This window comes from Temnothorax nylanderi, unplaced genomic scaffold (genome assembly GCF_030848795.1).
Source record: "Temnothorax nylanderi isolate EJ_2023f unplaced genomic scaffold, tnyl_v1.0 TNYL_tig0002_pilon, whole genome shotgun sequence".
Classification (NCBI taxonomy): domain Eukaryota; kingdom Metazoa; phylum Arthropoda; class Insecta; order Hymenoptera; family Formicidae; genus Temnothorax; species Temnothorax nylanderi.
Genome location: NW_027249064.1, coordinates 4,064,746 through 4,089,995, shown reverse-complemented (window position 1 = coordinate 4,089,995; position 25,250 = coordinate 4,064,746). Strand labels below are relative to the sequence as shown.

At 43.4% G+C, this 25,250-nt stretch overlaps 1 protein-coding gene across 1 annotated transcript in view; it reads right to left on the bottom strand.

Moving 5' to 3' along the window:
• The window catches only part of LOC139769961 (uncharacterized), a 38,609-nt gene that overhangs the window by 10,278 nt on the left and 3,081 nt on the right, over window positions 1-25,250 (bottom strand). Inside the window, exon 2 of the mRNA XM_071701507.1 lies at window positions 14,777-16,645. Within this exon, the coding sequence (XP_071557608.1) occupies window positions 14,777-15,058 (282 nt within the window). The 5' untranslated portion in view covers window positions 15,059-16,645. The remainder of the gene's footprint in view (window positions 1-14,776; window positions 16,646-25,250) is intronic.

The window sequence follows — 25,250 nt, the reverse complement described above, 5'->3', positions numbered from 1 at the left end:
CACAGAATGTCGAATACCCAGTTAAAATTTGTTCGAATTCGTTAGGCAAAGTTGTAAGTTCCTACGGTGACTTGGTAAATTACAACGCTAGAACGAGTTCCGATTCCGGTTTCGTCTGCTTCGTGAGATATGTAAGTATTTCCTGTGAGTTTCTCGCGATCCTTCATAACGTTATACATCAGAAGAACAATCAATAGATACCATTGTCATCAAAATAAGCTTTAATTAATATACATTTTATAAATCGTAAATGATAAAGACATAAAAAATCGCAATGAATACAGAAAAGATTAACAAAGTTATAAAAATTTAAGGGATCAATATAAAAATTGATCGTTGTTTTATTATACAAAATATTGCGGTGGTTACTTCAAAATTCATTTAGAATTATTGCAATCTAAATTGCATAATAAAATTGACCCCTTATTGCGCGCACGGATTCTCGAACGACATTTGCGGAAACGTTTTGAGGTCTCATTCGATGGAAGATGTCCTCAGGAATACTACCGAAACATCGCCAGGGAAGATCACGGTGGCGACGATATGAGAATACGGCGCCAACTGCGAGTACGTGTAACAAGGTTTCACAAGCCCGATACACACAGTGTCGTGACGCCATTCCCCCCAGGATTTCGGCGGGGTAGAGTCGTGGCAGGATGGCGAGAGGGTAAGAGGACAGCACGATACGACGAGGAGGCTGCGGCTAACGGATATAACCGAGCAGATAACACGTTTAGCCCCCTGCAGATGGGAATCGTTTAATTGCCCAAATTGGTATCGCGTCGCCCTTACAGTCGCCCCACTCTCAACTCGAAACCTCGTGCACGGGGTGCCGACCCCTTTAAGGCGTGTAGTAATTTCTCGCCATGCAGCGAGACAAGCCACAAAATTTGCAATCTCCAATATGCTATCTCCTTCTAAAGAAAAAAATGTTGAAAGAATTAGAAAAGAGATATCTGACCTAAATTCATTACATGTACATAATTGCGCGAGTTATATTTTGATTATAATTTGCGCGTGCCAACCGTAATATAATTCAGCTGAGAAATCGAATTGTAAATTAAATTGCATCCAGAGACTCTTCGCGGGAGCTTTCATTCCTAAGCACTTCGTGAAATATTCTCTCGCCTCTTCGGAGCGCCGAGTCACCGTGAAAGTGCCAAGCAGCGAAGCAAAAAATCGCGCAAAGTATGCAAAAACGGTAACCTGTCCTTTGACACTTTTCTTTTTTAGAGGAGCGGAGATCTCCGGGCACCATTTGTTATTCTAATATCTATGTATCAGAGACTGGACCAAGCCGGAGCTACGTGGGTTGGTTTAAGGTCCGATTTCGCATCCATCAATGTCGGCGGCGATTTTATACCACGTACTTCGCGCGGCATGGCTCGCGTGTCAAGGCTTTACGTGTGCACGTCTCGCGCGCAGGACATTCCGCGCTCGTTTTGTGGTTTTACCGGACTCCACACGCGGAACAATAATTAGCAATAAATCGTTGACGGTTGACGTGCCGTCGGCTTTTCTTGCCGCTTTCGCAGAGAAAGAAAGCGCCAACGTTCACGACCGGTAGTTTCGTTCGCCATTTGACGAAAAAACGATGTGCATATCGCACAGCCTAACTAGGTCGTGCATGAACGCGAAAATAGTATTTGTGCGGATCTACTTGCATCTATGATGCGTCTGTACGTTCTCCCTATAGTAACATATTTAATCGAATGCTATATTATATTATTGTTAGTAATATGACATAATTGAGCGTGACGATAATAACAATAATTGCAATTACATTGTTGCATTGAAATAGTAACACGATCGTGCCAACGTTATCGCGATTGAAGCTATTAAATATAAAATAATTATTGCATCGGAATTATTATTAAAAATTAGATCATTTATTTTATTACTCTAAAATATCTGTCTTCAATATTTGCCCAGCCATTTTTCATTATTATATAATAGCTTTATATTTTCTTAATATCGTTTTTTTTTTTTCATTTTACCCGTAACAAAAAAAAGCTGCGCATATTCTAAAAGAACCTGAGGAAACCTTCCATCAAATTAAAATATTGACATTGCCATATATCTCGATTGTAATTTCATCGATGCAATCGCCTTCTGTTTACTAGCGAACAGTTTACAGTCCGTTATAGTACACCGTAGCCATAGTTTGGAAAACCCAGAGATTAAACCACAAACAAATATTTGCAACTCTCGTTTTAGGACTATTAAAAGGTTTCATCGCTGCAAATTGTACTATACGCAATCCGTCCTTTCCGATTTCATATCTCGCAACTTATTCATAACATTTGTTTATTTTAATACAACAAGACCTTTCGCGATGCTGCGCATCGATAAACCCGACGGAACAATAAATAAAACTGTCCGTTTATTTAATAATAAAAATCAACATGCCTCTCTAAATTATTTTACGTGTCAGTTTATTAACGTCAGGGGGAAACAAACAGATCAACCTGTAAATTTCCATGTTTGCAGACTGAAACAACAATAGGAACAATTCGGAGCAACGCGATTTATCACAGTTGTAACACACCTCTTCGAACCCGGTTTGATAAATGGGCGAATGTACCATTTATTTCTCGCAAGAAGTAAAATTCTATCTATCAATAACAAACGACCGAGATTAACAGTACGTTTAGATTAAATGTCACGTCTGCAAATATTTTTATCGGCAAATTAAAATGCAGAATTGTGCGTGTTACAATATCGACGGTACACGACGATAAAAAAAATAATTAATATGCGAGAGCGCTACATAATGTAGTTCCACATGGGCGGAGTTCGTAAAAAAAGTACATAACGCCACGTGACATTTTAATCTAGGCGTTGTAGAGGGAACATCGCAAAAAAGATTTAATAATAAACTAGCCTACCGATCCCGGAAGCAGAATTCCTGTGTTATGCTTCGTGACGCGTGCTTCGATATCTTTGGACTGACCGCTCGGACGCTTTGATCGGGGCTCTCGAGTAAACGACATTGTATGTTACGGGAGCCTTTGTGCCGTGGTGTTCACCGGCGCGAGTTTACCAACTATACGCGATCTCGCATCGATGTCGCCCATCCTCGTGCCTACAAACCCTGGCCTCTCCCATCCCCGAATGTCGAACGCAACGAAATAAATTGCACGCGCAATCTGCGTTTCGGTTTCGCTACTATCAAACATTCATGTTATAATGCTTGCGGGGAAACACTCGCAATCCTAATTACTTATTCATATGACCACCATAATGGACTTGCGAACTATCACTTAAAATCGAATAAATTAGAGATATTGAAATAGAAACAGGATTTCCGGAATATAAATCACAATATATAAAAACAAAATTTTCCAATTGTAAAATGTACACGCTATCTTTTTTCATTATAAAAATGTATAAATAATCGAGTAAGTAATCTAACAATAAAATGTTACGCGTCGCAAGATTTAAAACATTGTTTCAAAAATAATTTTAATATTTGTTTTGCATTCCGTAAAAAAAAAAGATATTTTTACATTCTACGAAGCATTCTACGAAGTCTCATGCATTAGCCAAGTCGCGCAAACCGATAAAATATGATCCACGAAAGGGCGAAAGGTAATGCGTTTCGATCTAACAAGCCTTTTACGACGTTTCGCCTCACGTGCACGAAATGCTACCGCGCGCGGCAACGTGATGTCTCTCCCTTGAAGATCAAAGCATTCAAAGCAACAGCTTCAGCGAAGCGTCCGTGGGGTAGTATCGAGGCACACGAGGCACACTGAACGTAATTTCGCTTCCGGCTAAAGGCGTGCGTGGAACGCGGCGACGACGTGCAAAAAAAGCCGCGCCATTGCCGGCATTGGTCGCGCGCTGGAATTGTCATCAAGGGATTCGCCCCGGGGCGCTAAAATATTTCCGTCGGCTGATTCTTACCCCGCAGCATTATCTATTTCGCGCTCTACCCTCCCTCTCTCGTTCTCGCTCTCTCTCTGTCTCTCTCTCTCTCTGATACAGCCCTTCCTTTATCTTCGTAGCCATGGATTGTTGCCATAACCATTCCTCTCAACGGGGACTCTCTCTTTCTCTCTCCTTCTCCCTCTCTCATCTCTGCAACCCCAGGACACGTTTCCTCCGAGCGGACACTGACTCTGCGGCTGCAACCTTTCGTGTCGTATTTCCCGATCGTGCCGGGCATCCACGTGGGCGTCTTCAAGTTATTACCTAAGGTTGCCATTTACTTCCAAGCATCGCCCGCAGCGCTTCGAGCCGAGTTCGCTACTTTCTTTGTATTATTTTTAGTCTGATTTAATCCCTTACCGATATCGGTCTTTTTGAAGATGCACGGTGACAAAATTCATAACGTTTCGGATCTTATTATATTTCTGTATCATTCTATTTTTCTCTTTATATATCGATGTTAATAAACATTATTTAATATAAACGATATCGTATAATAATTGTATCTAACAAATTACCGGCCTTGCTCCTATGAAGATTTCCATAGAAACAGTTTCGACATCCAAATTTTAATTGTTAATTTTAATTTTAATTAGGAAATTTGACGCAACGAGGACTAAACGTATCTTCACGTCAGATTAAATTCAATAAATAACGCATGTAATTAAATTAATTACAGGTTAATTTTTAGTGAGAGGCACGGGCAAGAATATTTAATGGAAATCAAACGCTGTATCCAATTAACGCTTTCAACTATCGATGTAATCTACAAACGCAACTTCAGTAAATTCACGTGCCAATTTCCATGCATACTAAATCGCGCGTTTCGAAGTTTATATGGATAAGTTCGTCGCCTCGCCTCCGACATTCCGTCCTAGATCTGCCGAATTATCGGTCGCGTAACATATAACACGTTTATGAGCGCACTCTCGTTTCGATATATGTAACGACGTGCCGCGAATTTTCGGCCGATTACACACGCCGAAACAAACATTACCCTCGCGTTTGTGTGAGGGACAGACGCGGAAGAGGAGAAAACGGAAGGGGCGATGTCGCACTCGTAATTACACTTTGTTCAACTAGTTTCACAGTCCGTCGCAATTTCGTCGATCGGCTGTCGTATTCCGTGCAAACAACAGACATTCACGACGCGTAGGCCCGGCTCGCGCGATATTCGCTTCTCGATTTTCGTGTTCAAATCAAGGATGGATGGGAGCATTCATCGGTTCATCCATGGGAGAAAGTATCGGTTTTGAAAGGGTCGAGTCTCTAAATTGGTCGAAAAATCGAAAGAATGGAGCGGTGATCCGGCAATACTTTCGTTTGCCAAGGAAAAATGCTGAACCACCCCAGATGTTCGGTTGCGTGATAAAGCAAATTGAAACCTCACGTGTTCAAGAATTACGGAATTAGATTTAGGCGGGTGTAGCACGTACGCGAAGGTAGGCGGTGCCTCTCTTTTCTGACTATATTTCTTTCGGTCTGCCCATGCCTGTTATTTTGCAATACGTGCACGGCCCTCTATGTCAGCACTCGCACCCCACCGGAAGCGCGGACCCGATTGCCCTCTCCCTCTCTCATCGTCTCCCAATACTGCTGCAGTCATCGTCGGGGTAGAGAATCGCTGCCAGGAACGCCGGGGTAGGTTTTGTTGCTGCCGTTTGAAACACTCGTCAGGCGAGAACGAAATTGTCCGCATGGCCCCAATCTCGTCATTTTATCGTTTACGCTCGCAAAGGGCATCCTCGGTCCTAGCCGAGGACATTAAAGGCATGATAGCTGCAACTACAGTTTTATGTGATCTTTAAACGCCGGGGTAGAGAATCGTCACATCCTAGTGTTCTATTAAACGATAGATCTTTTTGTATATATTTTCAATATCTCATTCATTTCTCAATATAATAAAATTTCAAAATGTAAATGTAAAATTCATTGTGCATGCTATTGTGAATTGCAATCAATGTTCGAGCACTTCGCAATTAGCTTGCGCATCGAATCTCGCTCGATTGCGATTTGACGAATCGGCAATAACGAGATTAGCAAGCAGTAACGATCGGCGATAATTCGCGCGGAATTTTTACGAGCGCGAAAGGACGCTTAACGAGGAATTTCTTGCGCGGCGGCAATTAACGAATGGATGTGCCACGCGGATCAACAGATTTCTTGTCGCACGTGTCGAGGCGTGCAATTTTCGCGAGCGAACGTCGGCCGTCCAACTTCGGTCGTATCCACTTAAATCCGAGGTGCCAGAACAGAAATCCGCGGCGTTACAAATTCGGGCTGGAATGCGATTTTAATGAGACACCATGTGTTTTACAAAGCAATGAACGTCGCTGACGAGAATGCCGCACACCTGATACGTCCTTCCCCCCCCCCTTCCCCTGTGCAAGTAGCGTCAATCACGAAAGTTAATTATATATTTAACATGTTGACATTAAAATGAAATTATAAATAAAAAGGGAGATAAATTAATATTTGTCGTCCTTTAATGAAAGAGCGATTACGAATGATTGAAAATCCGAAATGTTAAAGCTCTCGTAACGTGGCACTGCTCGTCAACCGACGTTATTTAAGCATTCTTATCTTGACGTAGAAAATGAAGCTGTTATCACGATGAACAGAAACGATGTTACCACTACACGTACCATGTTATTTGTGATATTACTCTAAGAGAGCGTAAATAACACGCGATTTTCACGTAACGATAGTCACGGTAGGGTGTGGTCGAACACGGTCAAACGCGTATCAAAGTAATTAGTCGAGCCCGGGTCGATACTAACTTCATCTCGAGCGGTATTTTCTCCAGCAGCCCGGGGCAAGAAAATTCGGCGAAGATCGAGGGAGATCGACGAGACTTTCGCGGAGAACACACGGTTAATTCGCCGCGGTGTTTTCGACGTAGGTCCGTCGTCTAATCGAGGTCACTGCGATTTCTGGGATACGGAAAGGACATCGCGCCGATGCGCGAAAGCTGGCGGATGCTGGAAAACATGCCCAGCCGTCGCACCCGTGCCGCTGCATCTCGTCTGTTTGCAAATTTCGTAATTTCGTTGGTACGTGTCTAGGATGCGGGATGGTCGCAATATTGGGCCGAGCATGACGCACAACGTAGGCGCGTCTAAATATCGCACGCAACGCGTTTGCCGCCGTAATTTATTATAAACCGTCGTATTGGAATATCGTGACGTCGTCGGCGTGGCGGTGCATCCAGCGCGGCGTCCAGCGAGCGGCACGCGCGCTGGATATTTCGTCGCGTATCGAGCACTTCGTGTCGCAATTGTTCCTCATGCCTTGTACATACGTGGACAATTGAACAAAAGGTAGTTTGAGTGTCGACATTGCGCTAAAATCTCTGCAGGATTGTGACATCGCGGGTAATCCCTTTTATTAGTAAAAAGTCAATGAATGCAATCGCTCATTCAGATTTATGACACTATTATGATAAAAATGTTTACGTTGAACGTGAATTCGCATTAAACGCGAAGAATTTGTTTGACAATTCAATAGTAAATCCGTCTCCCAGAGCGTGGAAAGTGAAAAAAGAAAATCTTCGGATACTAGAATCTAATCAAGTTCAAGGCCATTTCCCGCAAGGCGCATTCTCGAGGAGTTTCCTGAAGGATCTCGGTCAATGGGGTGGCTTCCGTTTTCGGGAATGCACGTGGCGCGACGCGGGGCTAATGGAGTTCTCGAGTTCTCGCAAACGACGGGACAAAGCCGTCTCGGAAACTTTGGTGAACGCGAATCGCGTCAAAGCCGCCGTTACGACGCGACGGGGGGAAAGTAAGAACTACCGCTATGAACCGAACCGCCCGCTAATTGGCTCTTACGTCTTACATATTAATGTTACCGAGATGCGATCTGTTCCGATACGAATGTCGAACTTGCACAGGCTTTAAGTTTAATGCTACCGTTGTCGAATCGAATTCCAACTTTGACGCTTGCCTCGCCGATCATTATAACATCGTGAAGTTAGGATCACGTACGTGCTCTGACTCAGCATTCTCGCACGTTTCTCGGAAGACGTTACGCAATCTTTTATTTGTTTTATTGAATTTTAATGTACGATTCTGTCGAAAATTACGACATTAAGAAATTGACAAATGCTTTCTCCTCGCACCTAAATTTTATTCTTGGAATCTAGATAAAATGGGAATTGTTCCGATAGAAATTTCAAGCTACAGGAACATAGCACGCATCGAACAACTTCTCATCTCGGAAGCGTTTCGGACGCCTTCATGCGCGCGGGACAAAAATTGAAGTTAAAATGCACAAACATCGACCTCGCGTTATCGAGTCGGCCGGGAAAAGGGATCTCTTTCCTTCTAGTTTTCCTGCTGACATCGGTCTCGAATCGGGCAGACCCTCGGTGCCCGTCTCCGTCTAAGCTCAAGGTCGCTGCACCAAGACCGTCTCTCCGAGGAATATCGAGCAGTTGGCCCCTATCAGTGCCAGCGACAGTGTAACAGCTGCAGTATTCCAAGATCGCGGAATAAAACGCTGAAGGCGCGTGAAAGGAGGAGCGCGATATGCGGGAAACGGGACACGCGGGGATAGAGGGCAGGGGTGGGAAGGGACCGGGCATGCGGAGGATGCCATCGAGAGGCCTCGTCGCTGAGAAAACATCGATGCTGCATTTACGTGGAGAATATTCCTGGGTAACCCTGCATCCGTAGCGAACGAACGAGAGAGAGTTGACGGGCCAGCGAGGGTGGCGCGCCAGGGGATGGGATAGCGGAGGAAACGGAAGGTGGGAAAAGGGGGACGCGATACCGGCAGCTTGCTGGCAGCTATATCGAGTTACGCTCCGGCGCCTATCTATCCACCAGCCTTTCGAATCTCTCACCACGGGCTCTCTCCACTCTCCAGCTTTCTCGTCCGTCCACCCTTCGCCCTCCTTTTCCCCCCCGCTAACCCCCCCCCCCCGCGTATTTTACATCGAACGAGCGACAACGCGTTTTCGAAATATACCGACAACAGCCACTGATGTCACCCTGCCGCTCGTATGTCCTGGCTGATACAAACGCAAGGCATTTGCACTCGATCATGTTGAAAGTAAAATAGGTGATTTAAAGGAGAACTTGTTTTCCGAAAGTATGATATACGTGAAATGTTCGTGTAATATTGTTATGGAAACAATAGCGAGATTTGAAAGTAATATTTCGTGTATTATCAGCGTAGAATTGATAAATCACTTTTTTGTTGTAAAATATTAATTGTACATAGATAATGAGATATGAAGTGAAAATAAACTTTTACTCTATTGTAGTTTGACAAAATCTGAAGCAATCCAGATGCGTTCGATAACACGATAAAAAATCAGAGAAATATCTTTTCAACGACGAATGGAACCCCCTTTCGTCGAGTTGACTGTCGGATGATCGCGGGAAGAATGCTCAAATGGAAAATCCGGGAAATTCCCTCACGGTGGCTATCGATGTAAGTCAGGACGGCACGTAGCCGTAAATGTAGGGAATTCAGCATCGGCGGCCGAAATTGACATTCGGAAGCCGACTTTCTGGAAAGGGATCTGATCTAAAACGCCCGCCAGCTGCCGCAGATTCGTGCATTCCCTTCAATACCTCTACCTCTACCTCTTCTCTCCCTCGTCTCCATCTCCGTTTCCGCCGCGGTAATCACGGAAACGGGATTTGAAATTCGAGGCCTCGTTAATAGCCGGTGACACTCATTCGTCGTTCGTGCGGTAATCGGATCGGCATTCGACGGCAACCTACCATTTGCGCTCATTTTTCTTACAAGAGACGAAAAACATCGTTCCGTCAACGTCATTGGTTTCATCCATATCTCGACGTATCTCATCCATATCTCAGAAATAACGACTCTTCTTTTGCGCGGGGCAAAATGTCTTAGGATGTCTCGCGTTTAATCCGAGGTATCCACTGTATCACGAAAAAGCACAAAAAGCAGAACTTTTATCGATAATATATCGCTCTACTTATGTTTCATTTATGAAATAAGAAAAAGCATCGAGGATATATGCCCAGGGTATTAAAATCGTCTAGAAAAATTACAGTTCATTGACGTATCTAGCGGGATACTCCACAGGGGCAAACAAGCGGCAAACAGGACCTTGATGACACGAGTCAATATCGATCAGTGTTCGGTTTACATCCTGTTTACCCTTGTTGCACGCTCCGCGAAGCGCGCCGGACGCCGGCGCCGGCGTTTCACCCGAACGTAGAACGAAAGCTGATAAATTAACGCATTAATTAATCGCAAACCGGGGGGGGGGGAGAGGGTTAGGGGAAGGGGACGCGACACTCAATGCGACGCGAAGCGATGGAGATAGTACCCCTGATACGGCCGACGGGCATCATACGCAGCTGTCCCGAGTTATCCCGGAATTATGCTGGCCTGCGTGAACCTGTCCGCGTATAACGGCCTCCAGTCGGTTCGCGTGCGTGGCACGTCGGCGTAGATAGCAACTGTCTCGCGTCGCCGACGTGTCCCGCTCACTGACACGTGGGTAGCCGTCGCACACGTGCGCCGGTGCGTGCTATTCCGAACAAATATGTATTCGCCCGCCGCCGGCGATGAGCAACGGGCGGAATTATGAATGCCCGATTCGTGCGCTCGTAATGACGTGGCCGGTAAAACGCCTGCTCAAATATACCACTCGGAAATTGGAAAGATGCTCCTCGTGAAGGAAAATCTCCGAATCATTGGATATATATATATATATATAGGCTAAAAAAATACGTAGAAAATACGATTGACTCATATTACTGTGACATAAAATAATAAAGTTTAGTAACGTGAATTCAGAATCCAAAAATGATTCGATGAATCACACGAATCCTACTATCAGACAGTGAACGTTTCTGTTTGCAGTAGCGACACAATTCAAAGACAAACGAAATTTTAACGTTAATTTATCAAAGGAGTGCTACATCGACAATATTTCACCATTGCTTCTCTACCGTCGCTTTTGCCTTGTGAATTCGTTGCAAAGGGACTTTCTATATTCGAGACCGAGCTGATTTTATTGGATAAACATGGCGTATCCTATCGACGTAATCCTATAACGGTTGCTATCGTTTATCCGCGCTACTCTAACAGAATTTGTAAATTTTACTCGTAAAAATGCTCGGTATTCAGCGACAGTAGTCAATCTCGTCCCGTCGAGTAAACATTATTCCTGTCGGTTTCGCCGCGCTGTCAGATACGGCCTCATTCGGGAAGCGAATGTGTTCCCAAGCGAATTATTTTTTTTAGTTGCCGCAGCATTAAGAATGTAAATGGAATTTGAATTCCTGGTCGATCCGCGCGAACATGTGCTCGTCGATAACGTATATCTATACGCGTCGCGTACGCGCGTATCCCCGTCGCACAGGTGGCTGTCACGCATCTTGCGTGCTACCCTCCTGGTCGCATATTGCGTGCAACCGGACTCGGGTGCGTTTGGACGGACGCATGAATGTCCGATACGCGCTTTGAGGGTCCGCCGCGACCACGGCAGGAACGCGTTTCGCAAGAAGGTAATCGCAGGTTGACGTGTCCCAGCGGTAAATAGAGTGTAGCGGCGGTGGCAACAGCGGCGGTGGAGGCCGACGGCGAAATTCGCAATCCCGTCCGTGATGGGATTTGACGGTGTTGCCGTAGATTTTGCACGTCGCGGCTTGCCGCCTCGGATAAACAGTGACGCGACGGTATTCAGCGCCGGTCGCCTTTTTCAACGCATAAAGCCGTCGCGCCAACGGATTTTATCTTGACGGACGCCAACATTTTCGTCCGCGATTGCGATGTAATTTAACGTCGAGAGGCGCTCTTGAAACTTAGCGAGAAAGAGACGGTATATCTAATTGTAAGAGTGTCCAAGTAATAGGATAAAATGTACGTTCTATCGTTAAGGTGTTTAGTGTAAAATAAAATGTTCGTGTCGTGCGAAGAGAAATGTAGTTTCCTTTTTAATATTACAGATTTTACTATTTCCACGTTTCCGTCTTATTCGTCAACGGTGGTTGCTTGAAATATTCCTTTTGGCTTTCGCCGTAATTGTTTTCATGTAATCGACGGTACCCAGTTCTGGTTAGGTAAGATAGTGTTAACAAGCTTTACATAAGCAACGACGCAAGCAACTACCAACCACGGCGACATCAAAGAGAATCCGTGTTCTCCATTCTGATCCATCGTTGGTAGAACCACCCGCGTATCGAACTAGACCAATAAAGCAACATCGAAGCAAGTCGAAGGACTACGCTAACACGTCGTGTGTCGACGTGAATAAATGATTTTCGCGAATCGTAGGAACAAGGTAATTAAAAGCGTTAGGGACGTTTCGCAAAATCATGCTATGAAAAGAATTCTCGACAAAATACCTCTGACAATAATAGACAAAGATAAAATTTGTATTATTATTTTGAAAATCCCTGAATGTAATATTTGTGTAATATTGATAGGGCTTTGATATATTTCTATTAAAATGTATTCTTCTTGCAGTTAATTTACAATGATTAATTAATCATTGTGTAATAATACCGTAAAAATGTGCTCTTTTTTCAACGAATACCTTGTTTGTTTATAATAAGACTATACATAAATAGCTTACAAACAGTTAAGTAAACATACTGCCGCTTCTATGTTTCGTCAGGTGCGTCATACGATCGTCCTGCACTAAGCATAACCGAACATATACCTAAAGGGCGATCGTACATGATGCACCTGACGACATCGTTCCAGCGATTCTCATTAGCAAACATTGCATAAGCAATTCGCAACCAATTGACGGTGGCATCAAAGAGAATTCGTGATTTTCCAACGGACCCATGGCAATGACCCTCTCGAGTATTTCACTTAACATCTACTAAGCAATGCCCGAGGGACCATGCTCTCTCTCTCCCTTTTATCCTCTCGGCCATAAGGCAACACTAGTTTCGCGAGAGCTCGGGAGATGTTTCTGACCGCCAATCAGCCGGCGGGCGATAATCGCGGCTCGGTCACGTCAATTAAAATCGCTGTCAATCCCGGCGGGTGACTCAAAGGCGAACTTTCTGCGTTGCGGTTGCTGCGTTCGATGTAATAGCAGCAGGGTGCGCGCGCGGGGGGTGAATAGCCGCCAATCCTATGCGCGTCTATGCCGTGCCGCTTTGCTTGGGGGTACAATGAAGCAGCGCGCCTGTTTCCCGGGGGGAATATCAGAGAAGAGGAGCGTGTGCGGCTCCTCTACCGCCCGGTCGACGTAACCCACCGCTCTGCCCATTGGCCGCCGCCGGTGAGAGAGCACTTCCTGGTAGCCTCGGCCATCGTTCGCAACCAGCCGCAGGCCACAAGCCTCGGTTTCTGCAAGCCGTAGCCTCTAACGTCACGCTACTCCAGGTTTGACCTCCCGCCGACAGCGTAATTGTTTAGAAACCCCTTGATCTGTAATTTCAGCGCACCCAACCATCCTGCATCCTCCCTGTGCGCGTGAAACATCGTTAACACGATCTCGCTGCCTTGCCACCGCCGCCGCCGCCGCATAACGGTGTCTTCTCTCGCTGTCTCTCCCTTCTCGCCCGGCGCGCACGCTACTCGATAGCTCTCGCGCGTGCATAACGCGTGCTTCGCACGCTCCGCTCTGCAGCGGTTATTTGTTTCGCGAGATTGAAGGAGGTATGCGAGGAATTGATTGCGCTGTATCCGGAGAAGCATCCATGGTTGGAAATCTTGGATGAGTGACAACGGAAGCGAAAAACGGAGAGTATGGCAAAGCGGATTTCTTGTTAATTATTATGCTCTATTGCGATTAGATATAAATTTTAATGTGTGCAATTAACATATTGCTGACTCTTTTCCTAATAATTTTGCATATTTTTTTAGAAATTTTAAAAATAGAAAATACAAAAGTACATTTGTATGTACAAAAGTACATACAGAACCTGAAAATATCTACATTGCATGAAATAAAAACTTTAAAACGTTGTGAAAACGTTATGAGAAATAATTTTTTGTACTTTTTGTACTATCACGGTGGCAACAATGACGGTTGTTAAAAAAAATGAATATATCGCACAATAGTGCAGAATATCAAACTTTTACACTTAAAAATGAAATAAAATATGTACATAAATTACAAAAATTTTCCATTATCACACGTTCTTTCTACTCTCTCTTTCTCCCTCTTCCTCTCTCTTTCTCTTGATTTTTTAAAAATAAAACAGTGAAACCAACGAGAGTACATTTCTAGCAACGACAGATTTATTCTACAGGTGGTCTAAAATTTAGGCGAATTTTGGTGAAATATATTTTCCGAGGGAAGATCTGACGCGAGAGAAAGAGAGAAAGGAGAGTTTCTGTCCGACCAGAGCGCGACATCAAATTCTTTCTGACGGAAATAGTTTCTCGGAGTACACGAGAAACTTCACCCTCGTCCCTTTCATTGGAAAATGTGTACGACGTGTGACTTTTACTCAAGTCAACCGCATGTTACATACGATATATACTTCACATCCACCGCTCTCTCAAGTTCATGAAATTCTTTAGAAAGTCACGTATGCGCGGTCGTCGGAGCGAATTCACAGGAATGCGTCTGTTTAACTTAACTTCTAAATTGTTGATAATTTAAGATTATGCTTTCCATGCAAATTGTGACTTTAAATGTTGCAATAGCTATATAAAGTAATGTACTGAATTACCTTGTATTGTATAAAAATCTTATATATAATATTAAAAGTTACTTGTATCAAAATATTGTATATATCATAATATTAAAAGTTACTCTTAAATTTGATTGAATTTTCGTCCACCGTTATTTCATCCTATCCGCTATTTCTAAACGCGTTATTTCGAAATTTAAATATAATATTCTTAAAATAAAGATACGCAGAGATAAAAATCGACTTACGATATCCTCCAGTTTTGAGCATCCTTTCCTGGCGGTGCAGACCAAGGCGACGATGACTCCACCGCCAAACATGAGCAGGAGAAACACCGCTAATTTCCAACCGTGATCTCTTTGCGGGATAAGTTTCTTGGCCGCCGGTAACCTGGCGACTTCTGCCGTGGAGACGCCGACGCGAGACGCCCTCACGAGGATCGTCCTAAGGCGTCTCGACGCCTTCTCACAGGCCATCTTCGTCGGGTTGCTCTTCGAAGCCGATCTCGACTTCACGTGCACGTGATCCATATCTCTGGGATTTTCACAGCGTTTTTCGAGACAAATTACACGTGCGAACTCGCCCGATTCTTTTGCGAAGGAGAGATCCTAAAGCTCTCCAGCTGCTTACAGCCTGTCCAAGTTCCGAGCGGTGCACGAACAGACATCGGACGAAGTATCGGCGTATCGGCGATGTCCGGAAATGGACTCTGTCCGCGCGCGCGACGATCACAATATCTACCAGGAGATACAGGATTCACTGAACTTAACCGATGCTACAATCTACGCGAGTATTCAAATATCGCGCGGTCCATTTCGTGATTGAATTCCTTCGTGTCGAACACGTCGTGCAACGTCTCTTCGGAATTCTGCCGGACCACGGACTTTACGATTCACCGCACTGCGTTTTATCACTCTCGCGTTACGCTCATTTTGAGTATATAAAGATCGTAGAGTTACACAAGGGAATATGATTTATCATTATCTGCCCGTCTCTTGTCGATCTGATTTTTCAGTCAACTTGATTTAATGTTTCATCCTTCTGTTTCAATTTTGGAAATTGCGATTTTTTTGTCCGAGAACGGCGACGGTATTCACCGGCATTTTCCTGACTATCAGACTATTCGGCAATTCGGAACGCCACCGCCGTCGTCGTCGGTTTCGCCGCTCTTACGTGAACTCTTCCACGAGTTTTACGATGTTATACCGGACGATTCCGTGCTATCGCGGTGGCACTACGTGCACCCTCACCCTGTAAACCACGGATGTAACGCGTCCCAAAAGTCGTTATACTTTTATGTCCGCGACGTGGGAAGACGCGGAACGATGGTTGAGGCTCGAATGAAAAGAGAGCGATAAGAATCGCCAGCCAAATAGAGAGGATTGCCACCGAAAGGTGTTATATCACCCCGGATCTTACTATTTGCCGAATGACACTCGCGACTTACCCTTCGTTGATCTGCCCCAGCTTTCGACCACCGTCGATTTCTCGCGCGTCAGAATTTTACGTTATTTGGAGGGCCACTTTTGTTAGAACTGAGCGGGTAATATTTCAAACGGGGGATTTCGGGAAGATTGACACGAAGATTTCAAAATTAGATGGCTCAGTACTATCTGCTTGTCTTCGTCTTCGCCTTTTGCGTCAACGTGAGGAGAATTTCACCCGATACGGCTTGCCTTCTTGCGTTGGTGAATCTTCCGCACCCGTTCATGGATCGAGGAGGGACCGCTCGTTGTTCGTTGATCGAGCGACTAACGTGAGATCCGAGTTCTCATGAAGACACGATTAATCTCGGCAGCATGATCATTTTGCCGCGACCCGATGACCAGAAGGGAAATTAATTCACCTCGATCGAACGAACGCTCACACGGCCTCATATTCTTCCGGGGAGATGCTTCGTGGCGCCGTCAATTTTGCTTCGATTTTACCGTTCGACGCGCGCCAGCCCATCCGTTTCTGTATAGCGTAGCGTATGGCCGACGGTGCCTTTTATTCGCGAGATATTGGCACTTTCACGGTTTATCCAGCAGACTCCTTTTATGACCAAAGATGAGTCCTCAATGGCCGAAAGACGCTGCACCTTTTCCAATTGCCCGTCGTTCCCTCGTGTGTGATATCTGCGAATCAACAGATGCAATTTTTTATTACCGTTCCGCGCCTTTCACCCCTCTACGTGCGAGACTTGCGAATCGCGCTCCGTAAAATTTATTATTTCGATCAGCATCGAAGCACTGAATTATCGAATCCACAAAATTATCGAAATCAAGTGAGTTTTCTGCTCGGAAATACCTAAAAGTTGTTTATCTTTTTCTCATTACTTTATAGCAAAGAATCACTTTTCAATCTACGAAATCGCGCGAGTACCAAAACAACTGACAGCGCAATAAATACAGCACGGAGCGCGACTCCATCGCCGTAAAATTCAGTTTGGAAAACAGGCGAAAGTGGCCCAGCCAAGTTCGGCAAATTTCGCTGAACTGCGATCGACGATCTCGTTTCTCGATTTCGGTGCCTGCCCGATCGACGTATAATGTGTCTCGAAGTGGATGGATTTCGAGTGCATTAAAGATGGAAGCAATATCGGAGATGGGATTATCCGCGCGCGGCCGGTTATACCACGACGAAAATACTCGTCGCCGTCTCGCGGGGCGTAACGAATGGTTCGTCACAAGGACTGTGTCCGGGGATTAAGTGAGAATTATCTTGGATTCCGCTTCTCGAATTCCATCCGCTTCATCCCGTTTCCGTCAGCCCGCGCGTATACACGCATATAACGGCCGACCGGCTCCTTCTTTCCCGTAACTTTTTTCCCGCTTAATCTCCTCCCGCTGGTAATTGCGTTATTATACGTCTGACGAAAGTACGCTCCTTTTCACAGCAGTCACGTACGAATATATCGTTTCCCGCGGATACGATCTCATTGTTTCCCCCCGATGCTTCTAAGCGCCGCTATGGGTGGAAAATCGTTTTCTTAAGAGTTACGAGGATGGAAAAATGTTATAAGTCTCTGTATATTGTCTTTATGTTGTATTTATACATTTTACGAGTGCGCGTGCCAGGAAGATAAATAAGTCTTAATTGAACGGTATCTCTTTGTTAAGTGACACTTCTTACACGGGTTTAGAAACATGAACTAATTTTAAAACATCTAACAGCAGTGTTTCTTACCTGATGGCATTTTCGTTTACATTAAATGCAATTGAGAAAATAGTCAGTTTTATCGTAACTGAGATTAATATTAGCACCGAAAGATGAAGCAATTATTGCAAAATATTATTGCATTTTATATATTCAAGAAAAAGCAAACGCGTAATATCACTTCGTGGTCTCAAAGCAAATCTGGCCGTGACGGGTACGCCATTTATAAGATAACAGAATGGCACGGAGAGCGATTCCGAAATGTTCCCGAGTACCGGGGGTGCCGTATCTATTGAAAATCCCAGCAGTGGATACAAACGAGCAGAATGGAGTCCAGCCGACGGAAATTACGTCGCGCGTGGTCCGCGGGCGTTTCTGGCTTACATCAGCGGTGATTAATTTCGGGAGATTAGCGGGGTGCCGGTCGTTAGAATTAAATCGAGGAATATACCGGTCGAAATCGCCTTGTCGGCTCTGCATTAGACCGTCTAGCTAATCAGCTCGTCGCAATGGCCGATGGATGTAACTGCCGGATCTAGACCGCATTAGAACTTAACGGATCGTACACGATCTTAACGTGGCGCGTTCGTGTGCGCGTTACGTAAGTTCACAATTAAAAGCTACGTACTCTTAAGCTGGCTGGAAGCACACCGAGGGGGGGCAGAAGGGAGGGAGGCAAGGGACCGAGAACGAGACCTCAAAATGGTGAGGTTCCTTGGCACGTTCTCATACGCGGGCTCTCATGCGAATGTTACGACTATTGCAGTCTGGAGAGTTTCGAGTGGAAATTAGCGCGGCGCGATTAAGCTTATGCCCTCTAAGGCCGAGATTATCGTTAGCGAGAAGTGATTTAGATACAGGCCGGGCTCCCGTGGAAAAGTTGCTAAGTGTTGGGGCGCAACACAGCGGTGGCGCGCGGCCGTTCGGAGCAAGTTTCGCGGAATGGCTCGTGTGACGAACTCCCACGGACTTGTTCCGCAAAGTCGTTCGCGATAGTATCGCGAATATATACGGTGCGTGTATGTGTCGCGTGAAGCATTGCCGTCTGAGTTTGCACACGAAAATTACTCTCCACGGCCGAGGAGATTCGATGAATCTAGAAATCCGTATATAACGCGACACGCGTTAAATGGCAAATAAAAAGTAAAAGTCCAAAACCCTTTTTAAATTCCAACTGTTTTTTTTTATCATGCAAAAACAATTATCTCACATTTTCACGCGATTTTATACATTTATAATTGCTAATCAAGTTATAACTTCGCAGGGAGTGTTTTTGGAATTGCGTCAATTAGTTCCGTTTATTTGATAGATCAAATTTAACTATATAAATATTAAATATATCAAGAAAATGTCTACGGCAATATCTAATCTCACGATGATTGTTCGCTTAAAAACAATCTTCTCCCACAGTCGCTTCGATTAATTTCGTGCCGTGTTAGTTCTTGCGATTGACTTAAACGAGAAAATATAGGCGACTGCATTGTTATTAACGTTGTCGGGATCCAAACTTCGACGTCCACGTTATTCTTTCAAACTCGTAGTTGGAGGCGCGTCGCGGGAGCGAACAAAGTTGCGAGTTTGTGCTCGGTAGACCCCTTCAGGAGAGGGGAGTTAAATAAACCCGGAAAAGACGATGGCGTTTCTCTTTTTTTCTTTTTTTTTTCCGTTCCCGCGCGGTAAGCGTCGACGTTGACCATCGAGCTTCCAGCCCTCCGTCGAGCTTCCATCCTGCATCGCTCGCTCACTATTCCGAAGTCCAACCCCTTCCACCCCATCCACCACGTACTTCCCGGCTCGTAGATCGCGCCGTCCTTTATCGGATAAAACTCAAGGAAGAAGCACGGCCGGCGAAGCCATCGAGCGGCCTGCTGCTCGCCGAAGAAAATGAGATAGCTTAATAAGGCGGCGCGCGTCCTCCGGTGTAATTACGCGCCCCAAGTTCCTCGCTATTTTCGCGCTGCGAGTAATTAGAATACCGATAGCTTCAGCGAGAGAGAGCCGAGAGCTCGCGCCACCGTCTCAATGCGACGCTTAAGGTCCCCATTTATTTCCGGCGAGAGATGTTACACAGGATTCGTGCCGCGCGCGTTTTCACCCCCGGAATTCCACCCAGATAAACGTCGCAGACTCGGATTCGCTACGGTAATCGACACCGTCGTCGACATTCGTCCGCGGCGTCGCGTCGAAACATTAAATGCCGAGCATTATTTGTTCTGATCCGATTACAAGGCGTACCAAGCTGCTGCAGATGTCTAAACAATTGTGATGTTCAAAGAGACCTCACCTATGTTGATAATTACAACACAAAGTGCTGAGAAACAATGCAGACGCTATATATGACGCCATATGAGATTCAACTAATATGTATATACATATATGAACATTTTATTTTTATAGTGTCTACACGTTTCTTATTTGAGAATAAATTGACAAATAGATATATCAGTTAGAAATTGAATAAAATTAAAAATAACATGCATCGTTATTCATACAATCTGTTACTAAAATATCTGAATATATTTTGGCCCATACATACATAATTTATTGACTCACTCTATGTTGGTGCTCTTTACTTAATTCGCATCTTAAATCTAAAGTTAAATTATAATTTTGGCAACTCGAAATAGCACTGAAAATCTTATTTTGATAATATTACCAATTTATAATCAGCCGGTACATTTAATATCTTCAAAGTGATACTGTTAAAGCGATTATATCCTCCGCGCCGGGTCGACCTATTCCGAGTTACGCGTCTCGAAGGTAAGGCTTCAGGATCGCTCGGATGAATAAATAAAGCCTCGATGCTCTCTCTCAGTAATTTATCGGCGTGCTATCGAGCGTTCGATCTGAGACGCAGCGGTGGAGGCAAAATGGAAGATGCTGTATTGGGTCGTACTGAGAACGGTAATTTAAATGGCATCGGCAGGAGCGAACGCGCGCGATGGAAATATTTTCGGCTGGAATATCACGTTGCGGCGTTGAATGATAAAACGCGTAGAAATTGAGTTAAGCGTATTAACGAAGCGTGGGTACGTTAATGTAGTTAAAAAAGAAAAACCGATGATTTTAATTTGCAATTTGCCAGCGAGAACGAATGGAAACATAACGGCGGCCGCCGTTATTAATTATGAAATCGATGGAGCTTTGCCGCGATTTTTCTAATTTATTATTAGCGGGCTTAACTTCATCAAATTTATAGCGAGCTTCCGACTGCGCTCTCCCGATTCTACGTGTTTTACGATCGAAGATTTATGCTCGTTTCTGTCGGAGGCCGAACTCGTGCCCGTTTAAGTATCGGCGATCAATCTTTTCATATCGCGAAAATTTTCGACGCGAAATTAAGCATATTCGACGGGCAGGAAGGGGGAAGAGGAGAGAGACGAAAACACGTCGAATCTCGCTCGGCTCGGTTATAGCTTGATATATCGTCCAGTTACACGCACTCGGTGGACTTGCCGGGCTTAATGTGATTTACAGGAGGGACAGAAGTTTCGAGCGATGGACCGTATGTTTCGAAAGCCTCGGGAAATTATTGGATACGTGACAACTCGGGTTACTTTGGGCACGTCCAGAAGCGAAATTGACATCGGCGAGGACGGGCAAAGATAAAGTCGTAAAACGATATGACTCGTTACCATCGCGTCTCTCCACTCCGTACTTACGCGACGCGTAACAACTTACAAGCAATAAACTTCTTCATCAATAAAATACTACCACAAATACTTTTTTGTGTCCGATGTCATATATTTTTATATACGTTCCAAATTGTTTTCAACAGATACGGATCTTTTAAATTGCGCAAGAGAAGGAATTTAATTTTAGACAAATTTTGAATATTGCGATACATTATATGTGCGGAACTATATTTCTGTATCATAAAGAAATAAATAAATTTTATATATACACGTATATATAAACTTTGTATAAATTTCTAGTTTTTCCAGAAATCTATAGACTGAAAATCGCTGAAAATAGTATCTAATATTATCAAGATCAAAAGATCAAACGTGTCTGGCCCTTCGTTGATCATCGTACGTGATCATCCGTAGAGTGTTCTTTTTCACTCTCCCACATTTCCCTCGAAAAGCTTTCGATGTAGAGCGCGAAATTACGTTCCCTACACCACGTCAAGCGTTAGAAATTTGCCGGTGACACTGCTCGTTTATCGCATGAAATTACGTTTTCAACAAAAAGTAATAAAACAAACTCGCGGCATGCAGATGTATTGCAAAACAAAGATCGGAGAAGCCCAGCTGTTACGCGTATTTGCATTTTTCGGAGATTTGTTTCCAAGAATTAAAATAAACTGATATTACAACAATCTTCCAGATATTTTCTTTTTTAAATCCCGTCAGAAATGTAATTTAAAATGCGGGCTGCGACATTCCACATCGTCATCTGTTTTCATCGTTGTTTATAATCGCGAGTATTTTCTCGTGAGAATTAAGCCAGACATGAATCGCGATTTTCCTCGCTGTAAATAATACAAACGTTTGTTATCCGCGAATCTGAAATATGCAGGCAAACTTTACTAATTCGAATGCGTGCCGTGAATAAAGATTAATGTATTCACGTTGCACGCAGGAAGAGTACATGAATAAATATCAGTTGGAGAGGATAAATGAAAATCGATCGGTCGAATTTAAAAATCTCCCCCAGCAAGGAAATCGCGTCTGTTGACCTGCTAAAAAAGCTTTGTTATTTTCTCGACTCATCAAATAGCAACGTTTGCATCTTCGAGATGCGTTCAAAAAGAGATCTGAAAGTTTTAGATCCATCTTGAATACAAGTTTGGCAATTGTTCGTATTGTTACTGAAATCGGTAAGGATTTGTCGTCGATGTTAACGAGAACTTTATGTAAATGCCGCGCCTTTCGTTTGCGGACGAAATTGCAAGATCTCTCGGTAAATCGCGAAATTATCCTCGAAATTTTCAACGATATCAGCGATCCCCAATCGGCTCTTCCCTATGGCAGCTTCAAAAATAGTGAAAGGCTTTAGATATTCAAGGTTTACTATTTTAATTATCAAATACGGCTAACAAAGAGAATTGATACAAAGATAACATGTTTTAGTTCAGTTAAAAATTGGAGAATGTTCTGGACAGCACTTCTGTTATTTTACTCAAATTTAAACTTCTACATCTCCGCTCGCTATATCTCATTAATCTCCAGTATTCTCTTGTTAACCCAGCCTCAAATTAAATTCGCGCCGAGAAGAGTTCATTGTCAAAAGCGCACGGTACTACTATTTTCACAAACAACTTTCTCGGCTCTCTTGTCGCTCGTATTACATTCAACGTGCGGATATTATTCTAAATAATTTTTACATATTCGATAGGAAAGTTTCCGTAATAAACGCCGCAAAATATCGGAGCACATCGGTTACATCATAACTCGTGAAGAAATGCGAAAGTGGCAAGGCGTAATTATATGTATATCGACGACAAACGTGAAGGAATGAGGGAAGAAACGAGAAAAAGCGATAGCAAGAACAAGGAGCAAAAGCAAGAGCAAGAACGAGAGCGAGAGCGAGAAAGCGAGCGAGAGGACGAGAGAGATCGGGGGTATCCCTCAGAGGGTGAGAGAGCGTGCTCAACACGTGTTTCCCTTATCGCATTCATTTCGAACCGCAGAGTGCAGTCGCTCTAATGCCGGCGTGACGTTCGTCGTTACTACACGCTCGTCCTTTACCGCGTCGCCGAGCGTCCCGGGGGCGAAAGCGCAGAGAGGAGGGGGCGTTGATTTATTTCATTCCTCAATAATTCTCTTTTATTTTCCTCGTCGCTCTCAAACGTGGCTACCTTTTGATCTATCGCCCTCGACGTGTCGGCGACGATTCATTTTTATTTACGATCCGACGCCGCCGGGCGATGAGATTCATCGCCTTTCCATCGCCCTCTTCTCCCTACCGTTCTCTTGTCCACCTCTTGATTCGTCCAGCTGTTTGCGATTTTATTTCCCCTCGTCGAAATCATTGCCGGCACCTCGCGTTGACGGTCGGTGTATGCCGAGTGGCCGAGCCTCTCTGATAAAAACTCTCTGGCGAAGCTATTTGACGAGCTTAAAGGGAGGATACGGGAATTCACACATAACAACGGCGGCGTCGCGTTGATTTCGTGATTAAAATTTTATTACATTTAGTTGATTTTATGTTTGGGCGTTACAACGCGAGTTTGTTTTAACAGTACACAAAAAATATTTGTGCGCTGAAAATTAAAGCGATGAGAGATGAAATTTTTCTGCAAAACGATAATAAAACGTGAACAGAGACGTAATAAATGAACGATGGCGCGAAATAATATAACAAAGCCTTAGGGCGACTCAGGAAATTTCTTTTTACAATAAAGGAGGACAATTAGAAAAATCAATCATTGTTTTCCTTCGTAAACACCCACAATGTGTGCAATAAGGTAAAGTTGTACATGCTGAAAAGATATCGCGGATTGATCTCTGCGCTTCAAAATGTTAGACATCCTTCGTTCATCTCACAACTCGGTGGTAAAACGCGATAAAGGAAACACGTATTGAGCACGCTCTCACTTCTCGCAGCCACTCACTTCTAGCCTTCATCATTATCTCTATCTTCTCTCGATATAAGCTCACGCCCGTTCATATCGCTTTTTCACACCCTGCTCGCTTCCTCAATCTCATATCTCAAGCTCGTTCGACTTCCCCTTTCTAGAAATTTTCGACAACGCCTAAAAGTCACGAGGAAAAACGATAATTGAAAATGTCGCTCTTAAAAAAATTGAATGCTTCCACAAATAAAATTCGTTTTCAATACAAAACTTTGATAGGGAAATAATTATTTTAAGTTTTGCTTCTTAATATGTGTGTAACTGAGAAACAAGAAAATAATTAATATTTTGTGATATAAAACATAATGTAAGAGAATAAATAATGTTAAAAAATTGTGTAATTTAACAATGTCCGATTAATTAGGACAGGTCAATAAATGAGAATATAGATTATTAAAATCGAGATGAGGTAAAACTTTATATTACATCGAATTTCTAAATTGTTATAAGTATATTTCCAGTTCCCTAACTTAATTAATTGGTTTTTGTATTATAAAACTGAATAATTAAATAATGGGATATAAAAAAATTTATAATAGAAATTTTAAACCTACAAGACCTATTCAGCAAAAAAATTCATATTATTAAACGTAAAATTAAATATTTTATTCTCCTGCTTTTTTAATTAAAAGTGATCATATTTTTTAATAAAAAAAAAATGAAAAGTTTTGAATCGAAATTGCCTTTTCATTTATTCTTTATGTATAAAAGCCATGATAGTCAATAAAATATATGCTAATTAATAAGTTTTATTTATTATTCGTTTACATATATTTTTAAAATTATTTTTAAAAGAAAAAGCTTTTACAATATACACAAATTTTTACACATTATCTGAATTTCTAAGCATTATCGCATTGATAGGATTTTCAAGTAAAGTATTAAAATTAGAAGTGCAATCGTTATGTCTTACCGAAACTTCCTGAAACATTTCGCGTGATCAGTTTTTGTTTCGTAAGCCGAGCAATGCCGAGTTTGATGAGCCACTATTAACGAAACTCTCT